The 27,545-nt window shown below is 48.5% G+C and overlaps 1 protein-coding gene across 2 annotated transcripts in view; it reads left to right on the top strand.

The window, feature by feature from the left end:
* PLCD1 (phospholipase C delta 1) overlaps positions 1-19,213 on the top strand; it is a 64,000-nt gene extending 44,787 nt beyond the window's left edge. For both annotated transcript variants that reach the window (XM_081834261.1, XM_081834260.1), the window contains exons 3-15: positions 613-841; positions 3,207-3,336; positions 4,491-4,722; positions 5,590-5,791; positions 7,732-7,876; positions 9,518-9,667; positions 9,985-10,113; positions 10,661-10,805; positions 12,761-12,877; positions 14,414-14,592; positions 15,184-15,316; positions 17,121-17,270; positions 18,724-19,213. In XM_081834261.1, coding sequence (XP_081690387.1) covers positions 613-841; positions 3,207-3,336; positions 4,491-4,722; positions 5,590-5,791; positions 7,732-7,876; positions 9,518-9,667; positions 9,985-10,113; positions 10,661-10,805; positions 12,761-12,877; positions 14,414-14,592; positions 15,184-15,316; positions 17,121-17,270; positions 18,724-18,815 — 2,033 coding nt within the window. In that variant the 3' untranslated portion in view covers positions 18,816-19,213. The remainder of the gene's footprint in view (positions 1-612; positions 842-3,206; positions 3,337-4,490; positions 4,723-5,589; positions 5,792-7,731; positions 7,877-9,517; positions 9,668-9,984; positions 10,114-10,660; positions 10,806-12,760; positions 12,878-14,413; positions 14,593-15,183; positions 15,317-17,120; positions 17,271-18,723) is intronic.
* The last annotated feature ends 8,332 nt before the right edge of the window (positions 19,214-27,545 follow it).

The raw sequence follows: 27,545 nt of genomic DNA, 5'->3' as shown, positions 1-27,545 counted from the left end.
GTCCCCTCAAAGTATCTGCTTTATATACATTATTTACACAATGGGCTGCACATGATTGGCTAATTCCGGAATTCTACTGTAAGCCAATCAGGTTGTGGATTCACTTGAATCTGGAGCATGATTGGGTGGTTCCTGCCAACCAATCATACTGCTGCATTGTTCTAGGACCAATCAGACTGCTGCATTCTGAATCCTATTGTTCTAGGACCAATCAGACTGCTGCCTTTTGGATCCTATTGTTCTAGGACCAATCAGACTGCTGCAGTTTGGATCCTATTCGACTCAGTACATAACACGGCATTTCCGTGCGCTGCTCTGGTTCGCCAGAAGCGGCTTAGTCATGCTGGCCACATGACCCGGAAGCTGTACGCCGGCTCCCTCGGCCAATAAAACGAGATGAGCTCCGCAACCCCAGAGTCGTCCGCGACTGGACCTAATGGTCAGGGATACCTTTAGAACCTTTTAAAAAAGCAGGTACTCTGGTTAAGACGCTGTGGGAAAAGAGCGAATCGGAGTGCTGGATATGTTGCTTGGTTCCTCTGCAAAATGCAGATAAGGCTGGGATCTTCACTCTCTCTTGATAATAAAAAAGCGACCTGTTTGTTCCTGCAGTTTCCATCGAGGATATCCAAGACGTCAGGGCAGGCCACAGGACGGAAGGGATGGAAAGATACTGCAAGGATGTACCCGAGCATCGCTGCTTTTCCATCATCTTCAAAGACCACAGGAAGAACCTGGACCTCATAGCTGGCTCTGAAGCCGATGCCAATCACTGGGTGGCAGGCCTGGCCAAGATCATCGCCAAGAGCAACTCCATGAGCCAGCGGCAGAAATTACAACAGTATCCTTTTGTTTTGTTCCAGAATTATTATCAGTAGTATGCATTTGTTTATTGCATTTATATCCAGTTGTAAGCTGAGGGCCCCATTCCCTTCAAGGTAACCTTTTTGGAGGGGGCAGGGACACACCTGCTGCTGGTGGGTGGGGCCAGGAACAAAATGGGTGGGGCGTCACATGCAAATGCTCCTTTTGTACAGAAGACAAGTTTCTACAGTCACACAACCCTCTGTGGCCTCCATCAGGGAAGCAAGAGGAGTTTTCAGAGTCCAAGGAGACATTGTGGCCAGGCATGGACACTCAAGGATGGTGTGAGGCAGGGCAAGTAGGGGGTGTGGCCTGAGGAGAGGAGTAGTAGTAATAGTAGTAGTAGTAATTTATTACTCTGGGCAGCTCCCAACAGAATATTGAAAACTCGATAAAGCATCAAACAATAAAAACCTTCTGATACAAGGCTGCCTTCAGATGTTGTCTAAAAGTCAGATACAGTGGTACCTCAGGTTAAGTACTTAACCTGCGTTCCGGAGGTCCGTACTTAACCTGAAACTGTTCTTAACCTGAAGCACCACTTTAGCTAATGGGGCCTCCTGCTGCTGCCACACTGCCGGAGCACGATTTCTGTTCTCATCCTGAAGCAAAGTTCTTAACCTGAAGCACTATTTCTGGGTTAGTGGAGTCTCTAACCTGAAACGTATGTAACCTGAGGTACCACTGTAGTTGTATGTTTCCTTGACATCTGATGGGAGGGTGTTCAGCATTGTGGGTGCCACCACTGAGAAGGCCCTCTGCCTGGTTCCCTGTAGCCTCACTTCTGGCAGTGAGGGAACTGCCAGAAGGCCCTCGGAGCTGAACCTCAGTGTCTGGGCAGAACGATGGGGGTGGAGATGCTCCTTCAGGTATACTGAAGGCCAGACAGAGATATTCTGAGGGCTGCTCCTGGGCCTGAGGTTCGCCACTCCTCTTCTAAAGTGACAGACTCCACCACCGGGTTGAGAACCAGCCATTATATTTGCTAAATCAGTGCCCCAAAGGACGACATTGGTGTCTGGAGAAAGCCCTTTCTCAACAGAGTGAAAACGTGTCCCTATTTGGGTATGGTTAAGCAGCGGAGATAGACACAGCCCATTTGATGGGGCATAATTACCAGTATGCAGCGATCATGCCTTCTGATTTGGGCCGTTTTCTTGGAAAACCCTGGCTTCTCACAGACAAGCATGAGTTTGACACTGCTTTTGAAGTTCCAGCTTGGACCTCTAAATTTAGATATTTGTCGGCCAGGGGTTTGATCCAGTTCAAACATTTTGAAAGCCAAGTGGCTTTTTGAGCCGAGGCTTGGCTGAGGTCAACTCCCGCTGACTCTGTTTAGCGCAAGTCAGAGGTTTTCCTTGAAGCTGCAATTACCTGTATTATAATTAGCTGGGCATTTTAATATTTGGGTAAGCTTGGGGAAAGATTAGTAGTCTGTTTGAAATGTGCTGCAAGCACTGATTCACAACACTGCTCCATCTGTGTGTGTACGCACACACATCTGAGTGTGTGTCATTACATCTTTTAAATGCCTTTCTCCAGTGCATTTAGCATGCTGAATTTTGTGTTGCAAACGTCTCACATGCACCATTAATATAAATCAGGGATGAGGAACCCTTTATAGATCAAGGGCCACATTCGCTTCTGGAGGCCACATTCTATTGGTGAGCAGTACCAGAGGCAAAAAAAAATAATGGGTAGAGTACAGCGGTACCTCAGTTTAAGAACAGTCCTGTTTACGAACGATTCAGTTTACGAACTCCGCAAAACCGGAAGTAGTGTCCCGGTTTGCGAACTTTACCTCGGTCTAAGAATGGAATCTGAATGGTGGAAGGGCACTGATGGTGGGAGGCCTCATTAGGGAAAGTGTGCCTCGGTTTAAGAACGGTTTCGGTTTAAGAACGGACTTCCGGAACGAATTAAATTCGTAAACCAAGGTACCACTGTAATGGATGAAAAATTTAACTTGTACAGTGGTACCTCGGGTTACATACGCTTCAGGTTACATATGCTTCAGGTTACAGACTCCACTAAACAGGTTACAGACTCCACTAAATACCTCAGGTTAAGAACTTTGCTTCAGGATGAGAACAGAAATAGTGCAGCGGCGGCACAGCGGCAGCAGGAGGGCCCATTAGCTAAAGTGGTGCTTCAGGTTAAGAACAGCTTCAGGTTAAGAACGGACCTCCGGAACGAATTAAGTACTTAACCTGAGGTACCACTGTATTTTGAAACCAGAGCCACCTGCTTTCACACACATTCGCCCCCCAAAAGCTTAGGATGTAATATTGGGAGAGGAGGGTTTTTTTAAAATGTAGATCCCTTAACAAGTGACTGAACAGCTGGATCCACGCCTGCTTGCGGAAGGCAGATAAGAACAAAGACAACAAGATGAGCTTTAAAGAGCTCAAGAACTTCATGAAGGAAGTCAACATACAAGTCGATGACAACTATGCCCGGAATATCTTTGAGGTAAGGAGAATTTAATTTGCCCACTTGAAAGCCTATTTTGTTATGAGGCAGTGGTGTTTCATGAAACGGTAGGGACCCAATCCTATGGATATTCTCTGGAAGGAAGCCTGATGGGTTCCAATGGGACCTCCTCTTGAGTAAAGCATATGGAAAGGGTAGGATTTGCACTCATTAGACACGTGTGTGTGTGTGTGTGTGTGTGTGTGTATTCCTGACTCTCAGAATTTTGTAGGAGGGATTCAGTTGAATACTGGAAATTTTGGGTTGCATAATTAAAGCGGATTAAAGCACACCGAATAGCAATGGAGCAGAAATTCAGTTTTGTTCACGTTTAAAGCCAAACCTACTGAATTCTTTCTAGAAAAACATACAAACCGAATTGACACAGCTGGCCTTCAAAATTCACACTTGTCTGAATTTTGCAATGCAGTTTGCCAAAAAAATGCATATGGCTAGTGAAAAGGACACACACAAATACAAAAAAGCATGCGAGAAATGTGTATGTTAGGCAATTTTGCATACAAAAATGCAGGCAGCCCCCCGCCCAATTTACGCAGGGGTTACATTCTGAGGCGTCACATATGTCAGTGAAATCACATATATTTGAAACACCATTGGAGAAGCCTGCAAACACTCAATTCCTCCCCTTTTTGTGACATTTTTGGGTCACTTCTGGGTTCAACACAATGCATGTGCGTGCGGTAACACACATATTGAATGTGCATAGGTACTTTAGGATAAATGTATGCTAAAATGCTAATGCAGTTTCATGAGGACCTTAGAAGCAGCGGCAGAAAGTCATGTGGAAATGTGGAAACTGAATTTAAGATTGGAAAAAAAATGAGAAACTGAGGGAAACCAAAATTGAGAGAATCCCTCTTCTCTACTCTGAAGCCCTCAACATGACAGCTCCCCTTTCCAGCTCCCAGAATCCACTCTTCCTTCCCAACTTTATTTAGCCAATTCCGATTCCGCCCTAAAACAGAGAGAAAAAGGCCTGGTACGTCGGCGAGATCTGCCAATCATGTACTCCATGCTAGGCTGCAAAGTTGACCTTTTCCAATGACCCCTATCTGTTTTGCATTGTCTAGCCCTGGTTCAGGTTTCAACCCATAAAGAAGAAGGGTTTTTACCTCTTCTCTCTGCGTTCACAGCAATGCGACAAATCCCAGACGGACACTTTGGAAGACGACGAGATCGAGGAATTCTATAAGATACTGACCGAACGGCGCGAGATCGACGAGATCTTCTCTGAGCACTCCAACGGCCAGGCCATGATGTCGCTGGAGGATCTGGTGAGGTTCCTTCGAGAAGAACAGCGTGAGGAGAATGCCGGGCCTGAACTTGCGCTCTCTCTGATAGAGAGATACGAACCCAACGGAAGTGGTACGTTGGTAACCCTTTGGATTTGACAATATTTACACCGAATGCGTGCAGAGGAGGGCGACCAGGACGACGAGGGATCTGGAAACCAAGCCTTATGAGGAATGGTTGAGGGAGTTGGGTATATGTTTAGAATGGAGAACAGGAGACTGAGAGCTGAGGTGGTAGCCATCTTCAAATATCTGAAGGGTTGTCCCATGGCAGGTGGAGCAAGCTTGCTTTCTCCCGCTCCGGAGGGTAGGGTCAGAACCAACGAATTTGAGTTATAAGAAAGGAGATTCTGACTAAACATCAGGAATAATTTTCTGATGGTATGAGAAGGCTATAGTTCATGGGTAGGCGAACAAAGGCCCGGGGGCCGGATCCGGCCCAATCGCCTTCTAAATCTGGCCCGTGGACAGTCTGGGAATCAGCGTGTTTTTACATGAGTAGAATGTGTGCTTTTATTTAAAATGCATCTCTGGGTTATTTGTGGGGTGCAGGAATTCATTCATCCCCCCCCCCGAAATATAGTCCGGCCCCCCACAAGGTCAGAGGGACAGTGGACCAGCCCACGGCTGAAAAAGGTTGCTGACCCCTGCTATAGTTTCTTTCTTTCTTTCTTTCTTTCTTTCTTTCTTTCTTTCTTTCTTTCTTTCTTTCTCTCTCTCTCTCGATTTTCACCAGCAACACTACCAAAGCATCTCACATAAATACAATAAAGGAAAACAATAAGATTTAATTTCTGAAAATCAGAATTAAAACTGAATATTCAATGTCTAAAAGCTGGCAACAACCCCCCACCCAAAAAAGCCATGTAGTCACAGCCTGACCCATTTCAGTTTTGTCCTTTTCTTCTCCCCATTGTACTCCCCCCTTCTTTTTCTACAGTCAAGGGACAGAATGTCATGACCAAAGATGGCTTCCAGATGTATTTGCTGTCTCCCCATGGAAACGTATTCAATCAAGCTCACATCCCCGTGTACCAGGACATGACCCAGCCGCTGAGCCACTATTACATATCGTCTTCGCACAACACCTACCTCATGGAGGACCAGCTGAGAGGACCCAGCAGCACCGAGGCTTACATCAGGTTTGGCACATCATCTCCCCTCTTCTGATGGAAGAGCCAAGAGAGTTGTCAGAGGGGCCTGGGAGAGGTGCTTCCATTTTAATTACCCACAGTGCCCCCGGGGCACAGCATCACCCCAAGGCATTGTGGGAAGTTAAAAAGGGCAGCACTTATCAGACCCAGCAACTCGGTGCTCCTCAGTGTGCCAGACAAACAATTTGTTTCAGAGCTGTAGTCCGAAAGATCTGGAAGCCATCAGGTCAGCAAAGGCTGGGGTAAGGGGAGAATTTGTGAGCAGCCTTGGGTCCTAGCCGCACGAGACATTTGAAGCGGCATCACTTCAAACAGTCGCGGCTTCCCCCGCAAAGAATCATGGGAACTGTAGTTTGTTAAGGATGCTGAGAGTTCTCAGGAGATCCCTATTCTCCCACCCCCAGAACTACAATCCCCAGAGTTCCCTGGGAGGAGAGATTGGTTGCTAAACCATTCTGGGAACCGCAGGTCTTGGGAGAGAAACAGCCATCGTTCTGGCCATTGCTCAGCAGCAAAACATTTGCTTTTTATGGAGAAGGTCCCCAATATCTACAGACATTTCTGGGAAAGACTCCCTCCCTGAAACCCTAGAGGAGAGCTGCTGCCAGTCCGTGTCAACGGTATTGCACCCTTGTGTAAATTAATTGAAACAAACAATGTAGTTTATTGTAGAAAACTCACATATACATTTACAAAACTCACATATACGTACATTTGTAACGGATATGACCTCCGCTGTTTTTAAGCAGCATTTGAACACGGTTTGGCATGGAGTCTACTAGTTTCGAACAGCTACTGTTGATTTTCGGATCCCTGTACCACACGTGAATCAGCGCCTGAATGAGCTTCTCCATAGTCATAAAGTCTACAGCACGGAGGCGACTTTTGCATATAGCGCATAAATTCTCAATGGGATTTACCTCCAGGGAATTCCCTGGCCAATCAAGTACAGTGGTACCTTGGGTTAAGTACTTAATTCGTTCCAGTGGTCCATTCTTTACCTAAAACTGTTCTTAACCGGAGGTACCACTTTAGCTAATGGGGCCTCCCGCTGCTGCTGCACAATTTCTGTTCTCATCCTGAAGCAAAGTTCTTAACCCAAGGTACTATTTCTGGGTTAGCGGAGTCTGCAACTTGAAGCGTATGTAACCCGAGGTACCACTGTACCTGTTTTTGTTGCTCTGCCATGAATTTCTTCACCACTTTTGATGTGTGGCAGGGGCTAGGTCCTGCTGCAATATCCCAGTACTGCCAGGATACAGTGGTGCCCCGCAAGACGAACGCCTCGCAAGACAGAAAACCCGCTAGACGAAAGGGTTTTCCGTTTCGGAGGCACTTTGCAAAACGAATTTCCCTATGGGCTTGCTTCGCAAGACGAAAATGTCTTGCGAGTTCCTGCGGGTTTTTTTTCCCTTTTTCCTCCCTTTTTCTAAGCAGCTAAGCCGCTTATCAGCTGATCCACTAAGCTGATAAGCCGCTAAAAGCCACTAAACCGCTAATAGCGCTAATCCGCTAAGCTGTCAATGGGCTTGCTTCGCAAGACGAAAAAACCACTATATGAAGAGACTCACGGAACGGATTAATTTCGTCTTGCGAGGCACCACTGTACCTCTTTTCCAGCTCTGGAATAACTCTTCGTAGAACCTCAGTATATTGTAGCAAGCACATCATTCCTTCTATTGGCTGCAGGCTTCCGGCACCATAATAACCAACTGACTTTTTGTGTTTCTTTTGAGTACAGGATGACGAGCAAGATAGAAAACATGCTTTGTTTCAGTTAATTTGCACAAGGGTCTAGGCTAGATGGAGCCAATGGGTCTGACTTCGTATAAGGCAGCTCCACATATATGGGCACCTCCTCCTTTCGCTGTTTCTGGGAATCTGGTTTTGAACAACTCCCAACAGACCCTGTGATGTTTCCTTTGCAGAGCCCTGACCAAAGGCTGCCGGTGTGTAGAGCTGGATTGCTGGGACGGGCCTAATTCGGAGCCCGTCATTTACCACGGCTACACGCTCACCTCCAAGATCCTCTTCTGTGATGCTATCAAAGCCATCAAGAACTACGCTTTCAAAGTAAGGGCATCTCCTCTCCCTCCAGCCAGCACCCTAGCTTTAAATCTCTTTATGCCTTTTGTACCGCTGTGGTCTAAACCACAGAGGCTAGGACTTGCTGATCAGAAGGTCGGCGGTTTGAATCCCCGTGACAGGGTGAGCTCCTATTGCTTGGTCCCAGCTCCTGCCAACCTAGCAGTTTGAAAGCACGTCAAAGTGCAAGTAGATAAATAGGTACCACTCTGGTGGGAAGGTAGACGGCGTTTCCGTGCACTGCTCTGGTTCAGAGGGAGGTTGTGCCAAGCAAACATTATCCTGAACTTTCTTGTGCATTTCCTATCACTTTCCCATCACCAAAGTCCTGATTTGTTGGGTGGCAAGTGTGTTTTTAACCCTACAGCAATGGGTCAGTGTGTCTGGCTATTAACCAGAAGGTTGGTGGTTCGAGCCCTGTGAAAGGGGATACTCTGTATCTTTTGTTTAATCCCTTACATCTCCTTTTACTTTATTATATATTTTTTGGTCTTAATAGAGAGGTGCTAGAACCTTTTTAGGCATGCGGGTGGCGCTGTGGGTTAAACCAAGTAGATAAATAGGTACCACTCTGGCGGGAAGGTAGACGGCGTTTCCGTGTGCTGCTCTGGTTCTCCAGAAGCAGCTTAGTCATGCTGGCAACATGACCTGGAAGCTGTACGCCAGCTCCCTCGGCCAATAAAGTGAGATGAGCGCTGCAACTCCAGAGTTGTCCGCGACTGGACTTAATGGTCAGGGCTCCTTTTACCTTTACCATTGCAAGACGCTTTGAGACATGCCGTGAGCAAGAAATGAAAATAGCAACATTTTTTTAAAAAAAAGTCCCAGTTAAAATGCCCGGGTGAATTTATTGCTTAAAAAACCTACATGCCTAAAGTCAAGCTATGCAGGAACCCGATGGCCTTTTTGGGGGAAGTTTTTCGGCACCGGTGTTGCTGCAACCTGGGGCGATTGCTTTTTCTGAGAAACTAACAGAGAGAGCACACACCCAGAATGATACAACTGATCCTGATGATTTTGCTAAAATATGACAAATGGAAACCCTGATGTCTGGCAACCACCAAATAAGCATATACCGTAGATTAGGGGTCAGCAAACTTTTTCAGCAGGGGGCCGGTCCACTGTCCCTCAGACCTTGTGGGGGCCGGACTATATTTTTTTGGGGGGGGAAATGAACGAATTCCTATGCCCCACAAATAACCCAGGGATGCATTTTAAATAAAGGGACACATTCTACTTACGTCAAAACACACTGATTCCTGGACCGTCCGCGGGCCGGATTTAGAAGGCGATTGGGCCAGATCCAGCCCCCGTGCCTTAGTTTGCCTACCCATGCTGTAGATGTATGAAGACACCTGTTGCATTAGACTTGTGTTCTGGGGGAGGGGGAAGACCAAATGTTTGGATAATGTTTCTTGAAAATGTTTAAATATTTTTATTTTTTTAAAAAAAGAAGGCCCTGCTCTTGGGGCACCTTGATTTTACTTCCCCAAAAGCAAGCACCCAGCAGAGCAGGACATTTCTTGAAGAGCTCAAGGGTTGGAGTCACTCGTATACAGGAGGAAAACAGCAGTGATTCTTGTATTAATGTCACTGTTCTCTCTCCCACCCCCTCCTACCCCCCCACAGACCTCTCCTTATCCTGTCATCATATCCCTGGAGAACCACTGTAGTCTTGAGCAGCAGAAAACGATGGCATACCACATGCACAACATCTTGGAAGACATGCTGTTGGTGGCGCCAGTCGACTCCGATGCGTCTGAGCTCCCTTCACCAGAGGTGAGTTTAGCTGCATTTTATCAGCACGTAAAACACTGCAGCTGCCATCTTGGTTGACAAACTAAGTCAGGGGTGGGAAACCTGTGGCCCTCCAGACGTTGTGGGACTTCAACTCCCCTCAGCCCCAAGCAGCATTGGCTGATGGTTTGGGATGATAGGAGATGTAGTCCACCTTCCCAGACCATTGGCCATGTTTCCCGAGGCTGATGGGAACTGGAGTCCCACCATGTCTGGAGGGCCAGAGATACTGATCCTGTTCCACCATTTGCACCCTTTGCTGCTGTTATATCTCTTTTTTCTTTTCCTTTTCCCTCTAGCAATTAAAGGGGAAAATTCTCGTGAAAGGGAAGAAGCTGAGCCCAGAGACAGAAGAAGTCTCTGATGAGGATGAAGCGGCTGAAATGGAAGACGAAACTGTGAAGATTGAGGTGGAGAGGAAAAGGACGGTGAGCTTCGTGGACCATGTTAGCAATTCCAGGCCCGGATTTTGCATGTTCTTAGCAACTGCTAGGGACGCGGGTGGCACTGTGGGTTAAACCACAGAGCCTAGGTTGGCAGTTCGAATCCCCGTGATGGGGTGAGCTCCCGTTGCTCGGTCCCTGCTCCTGCCAACCTAGCAGTTCGAAAGCACGTCAAAGTGCAAGTAGATAAATAGGTACCACTCCAGTGGGAAGGTAAAAGGTGTTTCTGTGCATTGCTCTGGTTCACCAGAAGCGGCTTAGTCATGCTGGCCACATGACCTGGAAAAACTGTCTGCAGACAAACGCTGGCTCCCTCGGCCAATAAAGCGAGATGAGCGCCGCAACCCCAGAGTCGGTCACGACTGAACTTAATGGTCAGGGGTCCCTTTACCTTTACCTTACTCTGAGTAAGACGAGCACCATCTACAACCATGGAGATTGAGAGGCCGGTGGGTTGTTTCACTCCCTGCCTCCCACCCCTGAAACTATTATGAATTCTCAGTTTTCTACCTTGTTCCTTGTCCCTTTTTAGAGTGAAAAACTGAAGCTTGCTCAGGAGCTATCTGACACGGTGGTCTACTGCAAAAGTGTCCACTTCCAAGGTTTCAATAATACCGATTGCAATGAAATGTCATCCTTCAGCGAAAGCAAAGCTTTGAAGCTGGCCCAGGAATCTGGTAAGTAGCCCCTAGCCTCATCTGGTGTGCTCAAAAGAGAGATCCACCGACCGAACATAACCCAAGAACATGGTGTGCGTGTGTGACCTAAAGTAAAACGCTGCAGTGTGGAGTGCGCTGCTATTCACGATGCTAGCCAGCCATTCCCATTCCCAGGATACTCCATTCCAGCCAGCTAGCCATGCCCACGTCAAGGAAATTCCATTCCAACCCCCCCCCCCATTTTCTATTTATTCCCTGCTAATAACCAGCCAGCATTCCATGGCTATTGATCATGCTCAGTCCTTACTGGGCTGTTTTTTGTGGGGGTGTCTCCCCTACTTTTGAACCCCCCCATCTTATAAGCTTACAAGGAGGGCATGCCAAACCACTCCTTCCCCCTATTTCTCGTTTCCGGCACCACCCATTCACAGGTATACCGCTGCTGAACCTGGAAGCTGTTTGGCCAGCGTCACTAATAATGCTCGGTATATTTGTTTTGTCAGATCCTGGCGGCCACATTCACGTGTGATAGCCTTAAATATTTTTTTTAATTAAATTTTACATTTTTATCATGCTAACAACATTGCAGGGGTGTGGGTGGTGCTTTGGGTTAGACCACAGAGCCTAGGACTTGCTGATCAGAAGGTCGGCAGTTCGAATCCCCTCGATGGGGTGAGCTCCCATTGCTCGGTCCCAGCTTCTGCCAACCTAGCAGTTCGAAAGCACGTCAAAGTGCAAGTAGATAAATAGGTACCACTCCGGCGGGAAGGTAAATGGTGTTTCCGTGCGCTGCTCTGGTTCGCCAGAAGCGGCTTAGTCATGCTGGCCACATGACCCGGAAGCTGTACTCTGGCTCCCTTGGCCAATAAAGCGAGATGAGTGCCACAACCCCAGAGTCGGTCACGACTGGACCTAATGGGCAGCGGTCCCTTTACCTTTTTAACAACATTTCAATTCATCAGAATCAAAGAAATTCCCCAGATTCCCCACCTCCGACTTCCCTCAACTTCCTCTTCTGGTCTTTTACATATTCACTCCCCCTGCTTGCTTTGTTATATCTTCATATAAATTCTTTATATTAGTTATTATCTCTTATCATTTTAACATCATCTTTAAAATTTCTGTATTTATTTTTGTTAATTGCAAGTGTTTACTCAAACCCTGCTAGTGAGTCCATTTCTTTACATTGTTTCTGTAAGTACAACATAAATGGTTCCCAATATTTTTAAAATTCTCTATTGTCTTTATTTCTAATTCTTTCTGTTAACTTCACCATTTCCGCTTATTCCATCAGTTTTTGTAGCCATTCTTCTTTGGTTGGTATTTCATCACTTTTCCATCTTTGGGCTAGCATCCTAGCTGCAGCCGTAGCATACATTAAAAAGTTTCTTCTTTCCTCTTGTCCGATCTTGACCTGAAGTGCCTAATAAAAAAGCTTCTGGTCTTTTAGCAAACATTATCGTAAATATTTTCTTAATTTCATTATAAATCATATCCCAAAAATTTTCAATCATTCTGCAATTCCACATATGAAAAAATTCCACATATGAAAAAAGTGCCTTCTTTACATTCCCAACACTTATTGGAGCCTCATGTGTGATAGCCTTAATTATGTGTTGTTCAGTGGTACCTCGGGTTACATACGCTTCAGGTTACAGACTCTGCTAACCCAGAAATAATACCTTGGGTTAAGAACTTTGCTTCAGGATGAGAACAGAAATCGCACGGCGGCGGCACGGCAGCAGTGGGAGGCCCCATTAGCTAAAGTGGTGCTTCAGGTTAAGAACAGTTTCAGGTTAAGAACGGACCTCTGGAACGAATTAAGTACATAACCAGAGGTACCACTGTACGAAGAAGAGTTTTCCGCCCTCACAACCCTAATCTGTCTCTCTGGGTCCCCAGCTCTCCCACAGTTCCATTATGATTAGAGGAGGAGAAAGAAATTGTCAATTTTTTTTCTGTTCTCATTCCAGGGCCCGACTTTATCCATCACAACATCAGGCATCTGAGCAGAATCTATCCTGCGGGATGGAGGACGGATTCGTCTAACTTCAACCCTGTTGACATGTGGAATGTGGGGTGCCAAATTGGTAAATTGGGTTGTTAAAATCAACATGGCTTATTTAGTTGTGAATAACTGGGGATGAAAGGGGGCTGTGAAGTAATCTCATCTCTGTCTTTCTGTCTGTTTGTCTTATCACCTGCCCTTCCCTTTAAGGCCCCAGAGTGGTTACAGCATTAAAACACAATATTAAAATTGGTTCAAAACATATTACAGTCCTAAAAATGAGGCGGGTGTGGCGATCACACAGGGTCCCTGGACGTTTCACCGTCTATTGATCCCTGTGCCACCACTTTATTTCTCGCTGCCACCACCCCGGCCCTACCTGGTATAATACTGAGTCCAGTCAGGGTTAAATTGGAACATAAACTTCTGTTTATTTATTGCAGTTTAGCAAGCATGTGGTTTCATAAACAGTATTGGTCAATTACATTCATATCCAGACCTATAACATCCACTACCTGCTCTCCCTCACTATACCACCTCTCAGATATTTACCGTATTTTTCGCTCTATAAGACGCACTTTCCCCCCTCCAAAAATTAAGGGGAAATGCGTGTGCATCTTATGGAGCGAATGCAGGCTCCATGGCTTCAGCGATAGCAATGCGAAGCCTCCAAAGCGCAGTGAGAGCGCTCCCGCTGCGCTCCAGAGGCTTTGCGTTGCTTTTGCGCACTTACCCCTCTCGCTCTCCAGGCTTCAGGGATAGCTGCCTGAAGGCTTTGGAGTGCAGTGGGACCCCGCGCTGCGCTCCAAAAGCCTTGGGGTTAGCTGCGCAAAGTCTCCACAGGGCAGGGGGTGTGTTCACCCCGCTGCCCTGCGGAGGCTACAAAGGCTGTCCCTGAAGCCTCAAGTCTTTGGAGTGCAGCGGGAACATGCGCTGCGCTCCAAAGGCTTTGGGTCAGCAAAAGGAACCTGAAGCCTTTGAAGCACAGCGTGAGGTCCCGCCGTGCTCCAAAGGCTTCAGGGATCTTTGAGGGTGGTGGGGGGGGGAAAGCAGCGCTTCCCCCCCCCACTGGCCCCACAAGCTCGGGGGGCAGCGGCAAGGCTGTGCACAGCCTTTGCGCTGTTCCCTGACCTACTCTTTGGAGCTGGCGGTGGGGGGAAAGCAGCGCTTCCCCCCCACCGCCAGCCCCACAAGCTTGGGGGGCAGCGGCAAGGCTGCGTGCAACCTTTGTGCTCCTCCCCAACCTGCTCTTGAATGCACCTTGGACGCACCTTGTTTTAGAGGGGGAGAACAAGAAATCCCCCCCCCTGTTCTCCCCCTCCTATGGTCCGGTGCGTCCTATAGAGCGAAAAATACGGTACACCTCAAGTGTCAAAAGCCAGGATAAACAGGTGCATTTTCAGCCTTCTCCGGAAGCTGTACAACAACTTTCCGTGGTGCAATCAAAAGCAAGGACTACATTACTTTTCCAGAACACGATAATGTTCTGTAAATCTGCTATCGTGCCCCATTCAATGGGTTAAGGGCTACTAATGATCATACACGCCTAAATGAAGCATTGCCTTGTAAAATAATAATTTGCCAATTAATTGTACGTATTTCTCCCCCCCTCCCCCAGTCGCCTTGAATTTTCAGTCCAAGGGAACCGATATGGATGTCTACCAGGGCCGGTTCCAGGAAAACGGCTTTTGTGGGTACGTCCTAAAGCCGGAATTTCTGCGGGACGAGCAGTCCAGGTTCAACCCCAAGGCCGTCTCAGAAGGGCCATGGTGCACCAAGAAGAAACTCCAGGTGAAGGTAGGAATTGGAAACGAGGATTACATGCATTTCTCTGAAGTCCAAAGCATAGCTGTCAAGCGTCCCTTATTTGGCGGGGCAGTCCCTTATCCCAGTGCCATGTCCTGCTGCTGTCCCTTATTGATGATGTCCCTTAAATTCCCCGGGTTTCAAAGGAAGCAGCTCCTCTCCCTCCCTGCCTGCCAGCCGGGGAGGAAGGAGGCTCCAACTGTGTTGCTTGGCTGCGTTGCTCACCCAATAAGGAGTCTAAGAATGACTGGGGGGTGGAGCTTGCTTGCCTTGTGCCGATCAAATCGGCCGCGTTGCCTGGGGACTCGCCTTTGCTCAGCGCTTCCCAGCAGGAGAGGTGACAGTGGTTTTCCTTGCTGCATCCCCTTTGCCGGGTTGCTGCACTGTGGGAACCACCGCTTGAGGCTTCGTTTGGCTGCTGGTTGACTAAAATCCCTTATTTTGGCTGATGGTCCCTTATTTTCAAATCTGTAAGTTGACAGCTATGGTCCAAAGTTGGTACCCCAGTGCTGTTCCTTATTGTCCCCTGGAAGGCTTCCAAGTCACAATGGGCACTCAACACCCCCTCTTTCTCCCTTACAGGTCATCACAGGCCAGCAACTGCCCAAGGTGAACAAGAGCCAAAACTCCATTGTGGACCCCAGGGTGATAGTCGAGATCCACGGCGTCCAGAGGGACAACGAGAAGAAGCAAACCACCGTCATTGACAACAACGGTAAGAGGAGGAGTCTTCACCAGCCAAACTCATCGCTGCCTCTTGGCCCCCTTCTCTCCTGCTTCAGCTTCTGCCTCTCATTCTGGACTTCTCTCTGCCCCCGACTCTCCCTGCTCACTAAACCCTGTTACCTCTTCAGTCCCCAACACTTCCTCTTCCCAGTCTTCTCCCTTTGACTGCTCATTGTCATTCCACCACCATTCCCCGAGCTCTGAACCTTCTTCCCTTGTGGGTTCCCCAGCTGGTTCCTTCCACCATTATTCTGCATCCAACCAATCCTTGATACCAAGGCGCTTAGAAACCATGAGCTTAAAGTCCAGCCCAGTGGTTCTGCTGCATAGCAATTGAAAAAGGACCAAGATTTTGGCCGCCATACCTTCTGGGCTGCTATTCTGACAAACCCCTTGGCTCCTAGCTTGGAGAGGCTCTTTCTTCTTGCTGTAGCTGGGTAAATGGAGATTCAATAGCGGCTTTGTTCATTTGTTTCCCGGCAAAGGAAAAAGCTGAAGCTGCTCTTCTTTGTCCAGGATGCCTTACAAAAGGGCCTTTCATTGCCTCCTGGAAGGGGAAAGGGAGCCTGAATCCAAAACTACCAATAGCTGGCAAAAGCCTTGGTTGTATATTCTCCCAACTTAGGGCAATGGGTTGCTTGGCCTTCAGCCCAACTGAAAACCGATTCAAGTCTGCAGACATGCATGTGGTACACTCCTCTCAAAAGGCTATACCACCTTGCAGGGCATTGGGGTGAAGGGGATTGCCATTTTGGAAACTCCCACTATGGCACGATCTTGGCATGTGGAAAGCTTACACGCCAGGGAGAAGAGGAGATACGTTGTTGTTGTTGTTTAGTCATTTAGTTGTGTCCGACTCTTTGTGACCCCATGGACCAGAGCACGCCAGGCACTCCTGTCTTCCACCGCCTCCCGCAGTTTGGTCAAACTCATGCTGGTAGCTTCAAGAACACTATCCAACCATCTCGTCCTCTGTCGTCCCCTTCTCCTTGTGCCCTCCATCTTTCCCAACATCAGGGTCTTTTCCAGGGAGTCTTCTCTTCCCATGAGGTGGCCAAAGTATTGGAGCCTCAGCTCCAATATCTCAAGAGGAGATATGTTAGTCATCAAATATCTCAGGGGCTTTCAAGTGAAAGATGAGCAAGCTTGTTTTCTCCTGCAAACTGAACACAGAACTCCCAGTGGGGTCTGACCAAGGCAGAATAGAGTGGGACTATTACTTCACGCAGGTGGTGCCTTGGGTTAAACCACAGAGTCCAGGACTTCCCAATCAGAAGGTCGGCAGTTCGAATCCCTGTGACGGGGTGAGCTCTCGTTGTTCGGTCCCTGGGTCAGCCAACCTAGCAGTTCGAAAGCATGTCAAAGTGCAAGTAGATAAATAGGTGCCGCTCCAGCGGGAAGGTAAACGGCGTTTCCGTGCGCTGCTCTGGTTCTCCAGAAGCGGCTTAGTCATGCTGGCCACATGACCCGGAAGCTGTACGCCGGTTCCCTTGACCAATAAAGCGAGATGAGCGCCGCAACCCCAGAGTCGGCCACAACTGGACCTAATGGTCAGGGGTCCCTTTACCTTTTTATTACTTCTCTTGATCAGCACTCTTTGCTTCTGTTGATGTAGCCCAGAGAGAGAGAGAGAGAGAGAAAGGAAAAACAAGTCTCTGAGCATCTTTTCTATCAATCAAAGATGAGACCAGATTTTTCTATACTGGAAGGATGTTCAGACTTGTACATCTCTGTGTTGCCCGTGTTTGTCTTTTCTTCCTTCCTCACCTAACACACACTCTCCCCTTCATCAGGCTTTAACCCCAGATGGGATGAAGCGTTTGAGTTTGACATCGACGTCCCTCAGCTCGCTCTGGTTCGTTTCATGGTGGAAGACTTTGACGCGTCAACCAAAAATGACTTTATTGGGCAATTCACAGCTCCCTTCACAAGTCTGAAGCAAGGTGAGTCTTCCCATCTTAACCTTCAGTGCAAACTCTTCATTTGAAGCTTAGAGTAATAGGGAGTTTCTGGGGTCAGCAAAGAACTGAGTGTTGTTGTTTTTTTTAAAGTCCTCTCTCCTTTTTAAGTGTAATGTCTCTTTCAATATGGTTGGGAGGTCTTCATGAACTACAAACCCCAAAATTTTGCACCCTCTCCAAACCTTGCCAATGTTTTGCAGTCATTTTGCAGTGAAAACTTTGGCACCAGTTTGGAGTGAATCAAACAATGTTGGATTTTGGGGTTTGAACCCTGCTTTGATGTATCAATTACTCAGTTGGGGTGTGTGTGCTGCAAAACGTGGGGGGTTTTTTGCTGCAAAACGCTGCAAAACAACTGCAAAACTTTGACACAGGTTTGGAAGGAATCCCAAATTTGGGGGTTTGTAGTTAATAAGCGGGGACGCGGGTGGCGCTGTGGGTTAAACCACAGAGCCTAGGACTTGCTGATCAGAAGGTCGGCGGTTCGAATCCCCACGACGGGGTGAGCTCCCGTTGCTGGGTCCCTGCTCCTGCCAACCTAGCAGTTCGAAAGCATGTCAAAGTGCAAGTAGATAAATAGGTACCACTCTGGCAGGAAGGTAAATGGCATTTCCGTGCGCTGCTCTGGTTCGCCAGAAGCGGCTTAGTCATGCTGGTCACATGACCCGGAAGCTGTATGCCGGCTCCCTCGGTCAATAAAGCGAGATGAGTGCCGCAACCCCAGAGTCAGTCACGACTGGACCTAATGGTCAGGGGTCCCTTTACCTTTACCTTTAGCTTTTTAGTTAATAAGCCCTGTTGGGGGCTGCCTTGTGGGCTGAAATTCAAGGGATAGGGCCGTAACCAACACTAGTCCTACTCTGAGTAAACCCAGTGAAGTTAATTAACATGACTAATTTGGGTTCGTTAATTTCAAGGTGTGCAACAACAGCTAAACCACACTGTTTACGAACCTCGCAGGTGTCTTATAGGAGCACAGTGCCCTCTACTGCCCAGATCAGGCAGCGCTTCCGAAATTCCTGATAATCCAAGACACACTTCTTTTCTGATTTTTTATTGGTGACATGTGTAAGAGAAGGAGTTGGCCAACTTCAGAGAAGCCAGTTTATAACACACTTTCTCTTAATATATGCAGAGTTGTGGCTGGAAAACTGCATCGCAGAATTCAGGGATGTACAGGTTTCGAAGGCTATCTGCTTTTTCAGGTTATTGTGTCTTTGTTTTGGAAAAGCCACGTTAAGACTGAATTTCTCCCCCATCTCTATGTTGTGTCCTCCAGTTCCCCTGGCATGTGTGAGTTTGATTGTTGCCACTCCCAGTGCCAGCTATTGAAATACACCAAGTGAAGAGAACACCACAATGATTGATGTAACATCTCTCTCTCTCTCTCTCTCTCTCTCTCTCTCTCCCCCCCCCCCTCTCGTATAAACTCCAGGCTATCGCCACATTCATCTCTTGACGAAGAACGGAGACCAGTACCCTTCTGCCACGCTCTTCGTACACATCAATATTACGGATGCTTACTAAAAGGACAATTTTCTCGGACTGCTCAAGAGAGAGGTCCCTGCTTTCCCTTTCCAGATGAACTTGCCTACCAAGCTGGGAAGAGAGAGACCACAAACACTACCCTGGTTTTTAGCCGTTGTGGAATCCCCACAACATCCCCGGAGAGCTGGAAATGGACAAATGAGTCGAGCCAACCACCACAGAGGTCGTTCTGCAAACTGCCTTGCAGCGTTTAGAAAGCATCTTGGATAATTGCTGCTCCAAGTGCCTGTAAAAGGCCATGTTCTGTTGTGGTTGGGAAGCTGGGCTATCCTCCTTATCATGGGCAGGCAAACTAAGGCCCGGGGGCAGGATCCGGCCCAATCGCCTTCTCAATCCAGCCCGTGGACGGTCTGGGAATTAGTGTGTTTCTACATTGAGTAGAATGTGTCCTTTTATTTAAAATGCATCTTTGGGTTATTTGTGGGGCCCGCCTGATGTTTTTACATGAGTAGAATGTGTGCTTTTTATTTAAAATGCATCTCTGGGTTATTTGTGGGGCATAGGAATTCGTTCATTTTCTTTTCAAAATATAGTCCGGCCCCTCACAAGGTCTGAGGGACAGTGGACCGGCCCCCTGCTGAAAAAGTTTGCTGACCCCTCCTCCTTATCCTAGTTGCCGTTTCTGAGAGAAAGGAGAAAAAGAGCTAACTTTTCAATCATGAAGCACGAAAATTAAGATAAGGACAGGCGCAGGAGATTGTTACTCTAGTCCTTTAAGGCTGGGAGGGCCACACACTGGCCACTGTCCCCCCTCTGTTGTCTCTGAAGACCTCATCTGGACTGTAGCACTGGCTTCAGGCATGTTCTGAGTCAGATCCGAGATGTGGCTTCTGTGTCCTTTCCGCTTGTTTCCATGCCTCTGTTTCCTTCCTTATGTCCGATGCTTACTGACTTCCTTTGTGCACTCGGGCAGCAAGGTGCCAGTTCTTCCTGACGTCACCTTTCAGGGTTTTCACTTTTTCAAGGTTTCAGTCCTCATGATAAGTAAGGCAAGCTTAAAAGCGTAAAGGCAATTTCCGATGCAATTTCGAAGGCTAAGGAAAGTTGTTGAACGATGTACACATCGTTTTAAGAAAGCGCACAATCCGCTGCTGGGTGCTGCAAGCTGTGTAAATCATTCCAATCAAGCAGACTTGCGCAATGTTTAATTCTACCTCCAGCAGCAGCCCAAATCCCTCCTTTGCAACTTCTCCGACTTCTGAAATTTAACCGGGCATCGCTCACCTTTTAAGTCATAATTTACCCATTGGCTGAAACAAGAGATTCTCAAGAAGCTGATTTCTGGGGCCAGTGTTACATTCTGTGTTTCTGCTGCGCTAGAGTGGACCAGCAATGTACTCCCAGCCGGATTTCATACTGTAAAAATGCGATTTTTAATTTTTTTTTTTTTTTGACATTAAGACGTAAGCACTGTCCTTGAACTTTCCCAAAACAGTGTCATGGTATTGGGCTTTTTCAGTTTTAGAAGCTGAGGCAATTGCATCAATCATCACATTGTGAATTTGCTAGATGCTCCTTTTTTGTAAATTTTGTAATTTTGTTCGATCTTTTTATAATTAATTATTACATTATTTTTAGGCGAAAGCAATCAAGAAGAGCAGGTCCATTGTACAGTCACACCCTCTCTTTTCTTAGTAGCTTGGAAACGGTTCTGAATTTGAAGGGGGTGAGGATATAGACTGGGGTTTAATCAATCTCATAGGCCATTATCCAAAGATGATTGTTGCCTGTGGAAATTTATCCCAACATTAGTAAATTCAGCCACTTGAAAGAAACTGACTGATATAAAATATGCTAATTCTGTTGTTTCAAATATTGGGTTTCCCCCAGCTGGTTCTGAATTACTACTGTTTTTGAACATGATGCAATTGTATCTAAGGTTTTCCGTGAAATGGTGAGGACTGGAAACTTTTGGAGAGTTTACATAACCTCACATCGAAAAGCTTTGAATCAGAGTCCTGTTGTGCCACCATTCTGCCTCTTTTACATTACGTGTGAGATACACTACAAAATCCATGCCCTCAATCCACCTAAAGCCGAATGCTTTTTAAGCATGCTGTAGATTTCAGTGGGAAAGACTTAAATATGCACCTAATTCTCCCAGTGATATCTATGAGTTTTAAATGGCTCTGGATCTTTGCTGCATGTTACACTGTGATCTATAGCAAATTGTGAAAATGCTATGCTACTGACAATGTCGTACCCAATCCTCTTATTTTATATGTGGTCCCAGCCTCTAAAACTCACTTTGGATTGAAAAGAGAGAAGAACCTTTGCTTTTCACTGAGCAGAATCCTTTTAAACAATCTGCGGAGGCTGAAGGCTCATTTACACACAATCTTATCTCATGAGAACAGGCCCAAAGCTTGCTTCAGATTTAGGTGCCCATGCTGTGGTGCTTTGCCAAATGCCAAAGGCCCCTGATTTCATTTCAAGACGTAAGAATTGGTCAACAGCACTGGCCAGTTTGCAGTTCCACATCAAAGCAGATGGGCCTGAAAGTGATCCGACCGAGAGAATCTGTGATCTCAACTTGAATTCCTCGATTTGCGGAGAGTTGCTCTCTCAGGGTAGATCACCTGTCAGGATCGAGGTGTTCATTTGTCAGCAAAGTTGGCACCGGCTTCTTTCCTCAACCATTTTCGCTACCTCTCAGTGAGAATTTCGAGACTTGGCCGGCCTCCTGACAAAATGGCCACCACCTCCAATCCTCTCATCTGCAAAATGGGGTCTGCATTGTTATAGGGCAGGGACTCAGTGTAGACAGGAACTCATCCTGTGTCATGGAAATCCATGTGCCGCTAACCCAACATAGCCTCTTGTTTTGGGTTAGGCTTTGCCATATATATATTATTTGGGGGAGGGGTGGAATCCTGAGAGCCACTTTCACAAAACGCACTGCAAATTTATTAAACGGGAAGGTGGTTTCCAAAAGCCGTTACGTTTTCCCTTTCTTACGGTGAACATTATCTTGTTTCTCAAGGCACTATGATGAACGGCGTTCCCCACAAACACTGCCATCTGGGGTTTTGCAATGGAAAAGCCACGTAATGCCTTATTGCGGTAACTGTAAGGTCCTGGTCTAGCACTTTAAAAAAAATGGATCGGGACCTTATAACTGCCCCAGCCTTATTCTGTTTGTGTAGAAGACAATCACAGTGGTAAACTTGAAGAATGGTTGAGACGATGGTTGAGATGCAACTGTAGTTTTTAACAGATATTCCATAAGTGGAGCCCTGACTGTGTCATAATGCAATAGCTGAATCCAATGGGGATTTTGGGCTTGTGTAAGACATAGAATCATAGAGTTGTCATCCAAAAAAAAATCAGCCTTCTCCAATTGGGGTCTTGCAGGTGCTTTAGACTACAACAGTGATGTGAGCCGAAGTCCAAAACATCTGGATAGAAAAGGCCAATTCTTCTAGTCTAGAACTCCCTGCAATGCACAATGTCAGCCTATCATTTGCAGTCTTGTGCTGTTGTGCTCCTGTTGTTTACACGACAAAAGTAGTTTGCCCAACAACACCAAGGGTTCCAATTCTTGCCCTGACATGACAAAATGGGTTATATCCCATGCCAGTCATACTGTTGAGTAGACCCACTGGAACTGGCGAGTGCAGCTAATGAAAGTCCCTTTATTTCAGCGGATCTGCCTTCGAGTACGGCTTAGCGAGATATAACCCAATCATTCTGCAAACAAAACTGACTTTTATATTGCGGGTTTTTTAAATTAAAAAATGCCATATAAAGCTACAGAGTTAGAGGGCTGACAAGAGTATGATATAAATAATATATTTTTAAATTGTAATTAAAATGAAAAGTAAAAAAAATAAATCGTGTTTCTCTGCCTCATCTTTTCCTGTTTATTTTTCTTACTGGGTTCACCTGATGTGTAAATGCACATGGCCAACTAAACTGGCTTAGCTCAAGCTCTCCTACCTTGAACTCTGCCCGCCCCCTAAAAATGCTCACTTTTTCTTGAATGGCAGGATTGTACACCTACTCTCCCATCTGTTCTGAACAGAGGAGAGGTTCAAGAAATTGCTCTCTGAGCAAGCATGGCAGGGGACAATGAAGTCTTTCCCCCCCAATGATGGCGGGAGCATTTTCTGCTGTTTCAGACACGGCAGCCATTTTGTATTATGCCCGATGGCAGCCATTTTGTTACTGACGCCCACAGCAACGTCTCAAGAGTCCAAATGGCTCACTGGCCCAAATAGGTTGGCAACTACTACTGTGGCTCTATGTATGTTTTAACCTCCATGTCAGGGTCTCCTACCCAGACACTGGTTCCTTCTCCTGTTCCAAGACTGGGAAAAGTCATTCATGGAGCTCTACCACATGATAAACTGTTATGTACTGAGTTGAATAGGATCCAAACTGCAGCAGTCTGATTGGTCCTAGAACAATAGGCTCCAAAAGGCAGCAGTCTGATTGGTCCTAGAACAATAGGATTCAGAATGCAGCAGTCTGATTGGTCCTAGAACAATGCAGCAGTATGATTGGTTAGCAGGAACCACCCAATCATGCTCCCGATAGAAGTGAATCCACAACCTGATTGGCCTACAGTAGAATCCTGGAATTAGCCAATCATGTGCAGCCCATTGTGTAAATAATGTATATAAAGCAGATACTTTGAGGGGACATTCATTCATTCCTCCTCACCACTATGAGCTGAATAAAGAGCATGAAATCACTTTGCGACTCTGAGTATATTTCACTGGCGACGAGGATGGGATCCCGCTGAGCTGACTGCCACACACAGCACCGCAGCACCGCCACCTGCCGCACCGCTGCCTCGCACCGTGTATCCAGGCTTCAGCTCCGGGACACAAGGAACTCAGAATGGCAACTGACAGCAGCTTCTCGCCATTCAACCCAGCATCTGGAGACTGGGAAGCGTACGCCTCCCGTTTCACCTTCCTCCTAGAAGCCAAAGGGGTCACCGATGAAGAAGACGCCAAGAAGAGGGCAATATTCTTCAGCGTCTGCGGAGAGGAGACATTTGAAATCGCCCGGGCTCTCCTTGCGCCTGAAGACGTCGCTACTGTTCCATACAAAACAATAATGGAACAGCTGAAGGGGCACTTTTCGCCACAGCCCTCAGTGGTGGCTCGTCGAAATGCCTTCTACGCAAAGCGGCAAGCCCCTGGGGAAACCATAACTGGGTTTGTGACCTCTCTCCGCCAAGCTGCCCGGTTCTGCAACTTCTCAGAGCTGGAGAACATGCTTCGTGACCGCCTCGTCGGTGGCCTGAAGGATGAGAAGCTGCAACGACGCCTCTACGCTAAGAAGAACCTAACGTTCCAGGTCGCTCTGGAGGAGGCCCTGGCAACGGAAGCTGCTGAGAGGTCGACGCAAGAGGCACGGCTGAGCCAGCCGTCCCAACCGAGGGTCCACCACGAAGACCTCACCAACGACTCGGGATCCGACAGGGAGGAGGTGCACCGAGTACAGCAGCGCACTCAAGCAGCCCACATACCACAGCTGCCTCGACGAGAAGGAGGGAACTGCGCAAGCTGTGGAGAAAGTCACGAGAGGAGGACCTGCCGTTTCCGCAACGCAGAGTGCAGGCAGCGCAGAAAATTGGGACACATCGCCCGGGTGTGTCGGGCTCGGCCCACCCGAAGCCAGGCATCAGATGACCAATCCAAGAGCCCCAGGTCCCGGGGCCCAACGCACCAAGGCAACTCGACGGAGCTCACAGACTTCCAGGTATACCAGTTGCTCCACCCCAACGTAGAGAAAATTTATGTAGAGGTACAGATAGAGGGGGCCCCATGCCGCATGGAGCTTGACACGGGTTCAACTCTATCCATAATCTCGGCAAGGACCTTAAGGAAACTGTGTCCTACTGGGGGTCCCAAACTCAGGCCGGCCCCATTCACCCTCCGGGACTTCCAGAAACGTAAGGTCCCCACAATGGGGGTGGGGACCTTCAGGGTGCAATACCGAGGGCGGACGCGGCAACTGGACTTGCTTGTGGTCAAGGGCCCCTACATTAGCTTACTGGGGTTGGCATGGTTTGGACCACTGGGACTAGCCATCACCGGGGTGAACCACATGAGCTTACAAGTGGACGTGGACGCCATATGCAAGGAGTTTCCGGGGGTTTTCGATGGGAAATTGGGACAGTATACGGGCCCCCCCATTGCTCTACAGCTTGACCCCGCAGTACGACCAGTCAGGCTCAAGGCCCGCCGGGTCCCATTCGCCCTGAAACCCCGTATAGACGAGGAATTGGACCGACTCGTGGAGCAAGGAGTGCTGGAGCCGGTGCCTAATGCCCCCTGGGAAACCCCAATCGTCACACCCGTCAAGCCTAATGGTTCGGTCCGCATCTGCGCAGACTACAAATGTACCATAAACAAGGCCCTCATGGCCCATGCATACCCAGTGCCAGTGGTCAGCCATGTCCTTGCCACCCTGGCTGGGTCGAAAATTTTTGGCAAGCTGGACTTGGCCCAAGCATATCAACAGCTGCCAGTAGATGAGGCCACAGCAGAGGCACAGACGATTGTGACGCACAGAGGAGCGTTCAGGGTAAAGCGGCTGCAATTCGGGGTCAGCGTGGCACCAGGCATATTCCAGAATCTAATGGACTCTCTCCTTAAAGGGATTCCTGGTGTCACCCCCTTCTTTGATGATGTGTTGATTGCCGGGCCCACACCAGAGGAGTTTGAGGACCGCCTCCGCACTGTTCTGCACCGTTTCCAGATGGCGGGTCTCAAGGTGAAGCGGGAAAAATGTCTACTAGGAGTGCCTCAAGTGGACTTTCTGGGATTTATGGTGGATGCAGAAGGGGTTCACCCGACTGGGGACAAGGTACGGGCCATTTGTGATGCCCCAGCGCCCAAGAACAAGACTGAACTTCAGGCCTTCTTGGGATTATTGAACTTTTACCATTCCTTCCTTCCCCACAAGGCGGCGGTAGCGGAGCCCCTACACAGACTCCTGGACAAGCGGGCCCCTTGGGTGTGGGGCCAGCGCCAGGAGGCCGCATTCCAGGCAGTCAAGGACTTGCTTGTCTCAAACTCGGTCTTGGCACAGTTCGACGAGAGGCTGCCGGTGGTGCTAGCATGCGACGCCTCGCCCTATGGCATCGGCGCTGTCCTGGGACACCAACTCCCGGATGGAAGAGAGGTACCGGTAGCATACTTTTCCCAGACACTCAACGAAACCGAGCGGAACTACTCGCAAATCGACAAGGAGGGTCTGGCAATCGTGAAGGGAGTAAAAAAATTCCATGATTTCTTGTACGGGCGGCCCTTCACCGTGGTGACTGACCACAAGCCGTTGCTTGGCTTGTTTGCCCCCGAAAAGCAGACCCCCCAAGTGCTGTCTCCTCGCGTCCTCAGGTGGTCAATTTTCCTTGCCAGCTACCAGTATGCACTGATTCACCGCCCTGGAAAGGCGATGGGCCATGCAGACGCCCTCAGCAGGCTACCACTACCGGAAACAGGCCCCGACCCAGCACCTGCACAAGAGGTTATGAGCCTGGAGCTGCTTCCTGACCGCCCCATTCAGGCACAAGAAGTTGCACACCATTCCAAGAAAGATAGGGTCATCTCCCGGGTCCTGGACTGGGTGTGGAGGGGATGGCCCAGCCGCAGCCCCGGGCCAGAATTCGCCGGCTACACAACCCGCAAACATGAACTGTCAGCCCACAAGGGGTGCCTGTTATGGGGAAGCAGGGTCGTTGTTCCCCAGCCCCTCCGCAAAAGGGTCCTCACAGCCCTACACGAGACACACCCAGGGGTAGTAAGAATGAAGGCCCTTGCCAGGAGTTATGTGTGGTGGCCGGGGATCGACGGAGAGATAGAGGCCTGGGTCAAACACTGCCAGGCCTGCCAGGAATCCCGCCCAGATCCCCCAAGGGCCCCAGTCCAGTCCTGGGAGTCCGCCCAAGCACCATGGTCACGCCTGCATGTGGACTTCGCTGGCCCCTTTCAGGGGAAAACATTCTTCATAGTGGTGGACTCCTACACCAAATGGCTGGAAGTCGCACTGGTACCGTCCACTTCTACGTCCGCAGCCATCCGGGTACTACGCAGGCTGTTTGCAACCCACGGGCTCCCTGACACTCTCGTCTCAGACAACGGGACTGCATTTACATCAGGAGAATTTCAAACCTTCACAGTGCAGAACGCCATCCGCCACATCCGTTCGGCGCCATTCCACCCTGCCACCAATGGCCAAGCAGAACGCATGGTGCGGACCACCAAGGACACCCTTCGCCGCATGACGCAAGGGGATTGGGAGTACCGCCTTGCCACATTCCTTCTAGCACAGCACAGCACCCCCAGCTCAACGACTGGCCGGAGCCCCGCTGAACTACTAATGGGTCGGCGCCTTGCAATCAGATTGGACCGCCTTCACCCCGATAGAGCTCAGGATGAGGTAGTGGTGGGGGAAGGCAGGAACCCCCGGACCTTCGAGGCCCAGGACCCAGTGTACGCAAAGAATTTTGGGGCAGGCCCTGCATGGGTACCTGCCACAGTCACCAGGGTCACGGGCCCCGTGTCGTACGAGGTGCTAACAGATGGGGGGCAATGCTGGCGCCGCCACTGCGACCAGATACGGCGACGATTCCCGGGAGAAAACCAGGAGGAGGAGGACAGGTCAGAGGAGTCCCAAGGGAACAGTGGGGCAGTGAGGCCCATAGAGCAGCAGGGGCAAGCAGGAGAGGCAGAATCAGTAAATACAGAG

Source organism: Podarcis erhardii, assembly GCF_964252035.2.
Source record: "Podarcis erhardii genome assembly, chromosome: 12".
Classification (NCBI taxonomy): domain Eukaryota; kingdom Metazoa; phylum Chordata; class Lepidosauria; order Squamata; family Lacertidae; genus Podarcis; species Podarcis erhardii.
The sequence above is the reverse complement of the archived record's forward strand: the minus strand, read 5'-3'. Positions and strand labels throughout refer to the sequence as shown.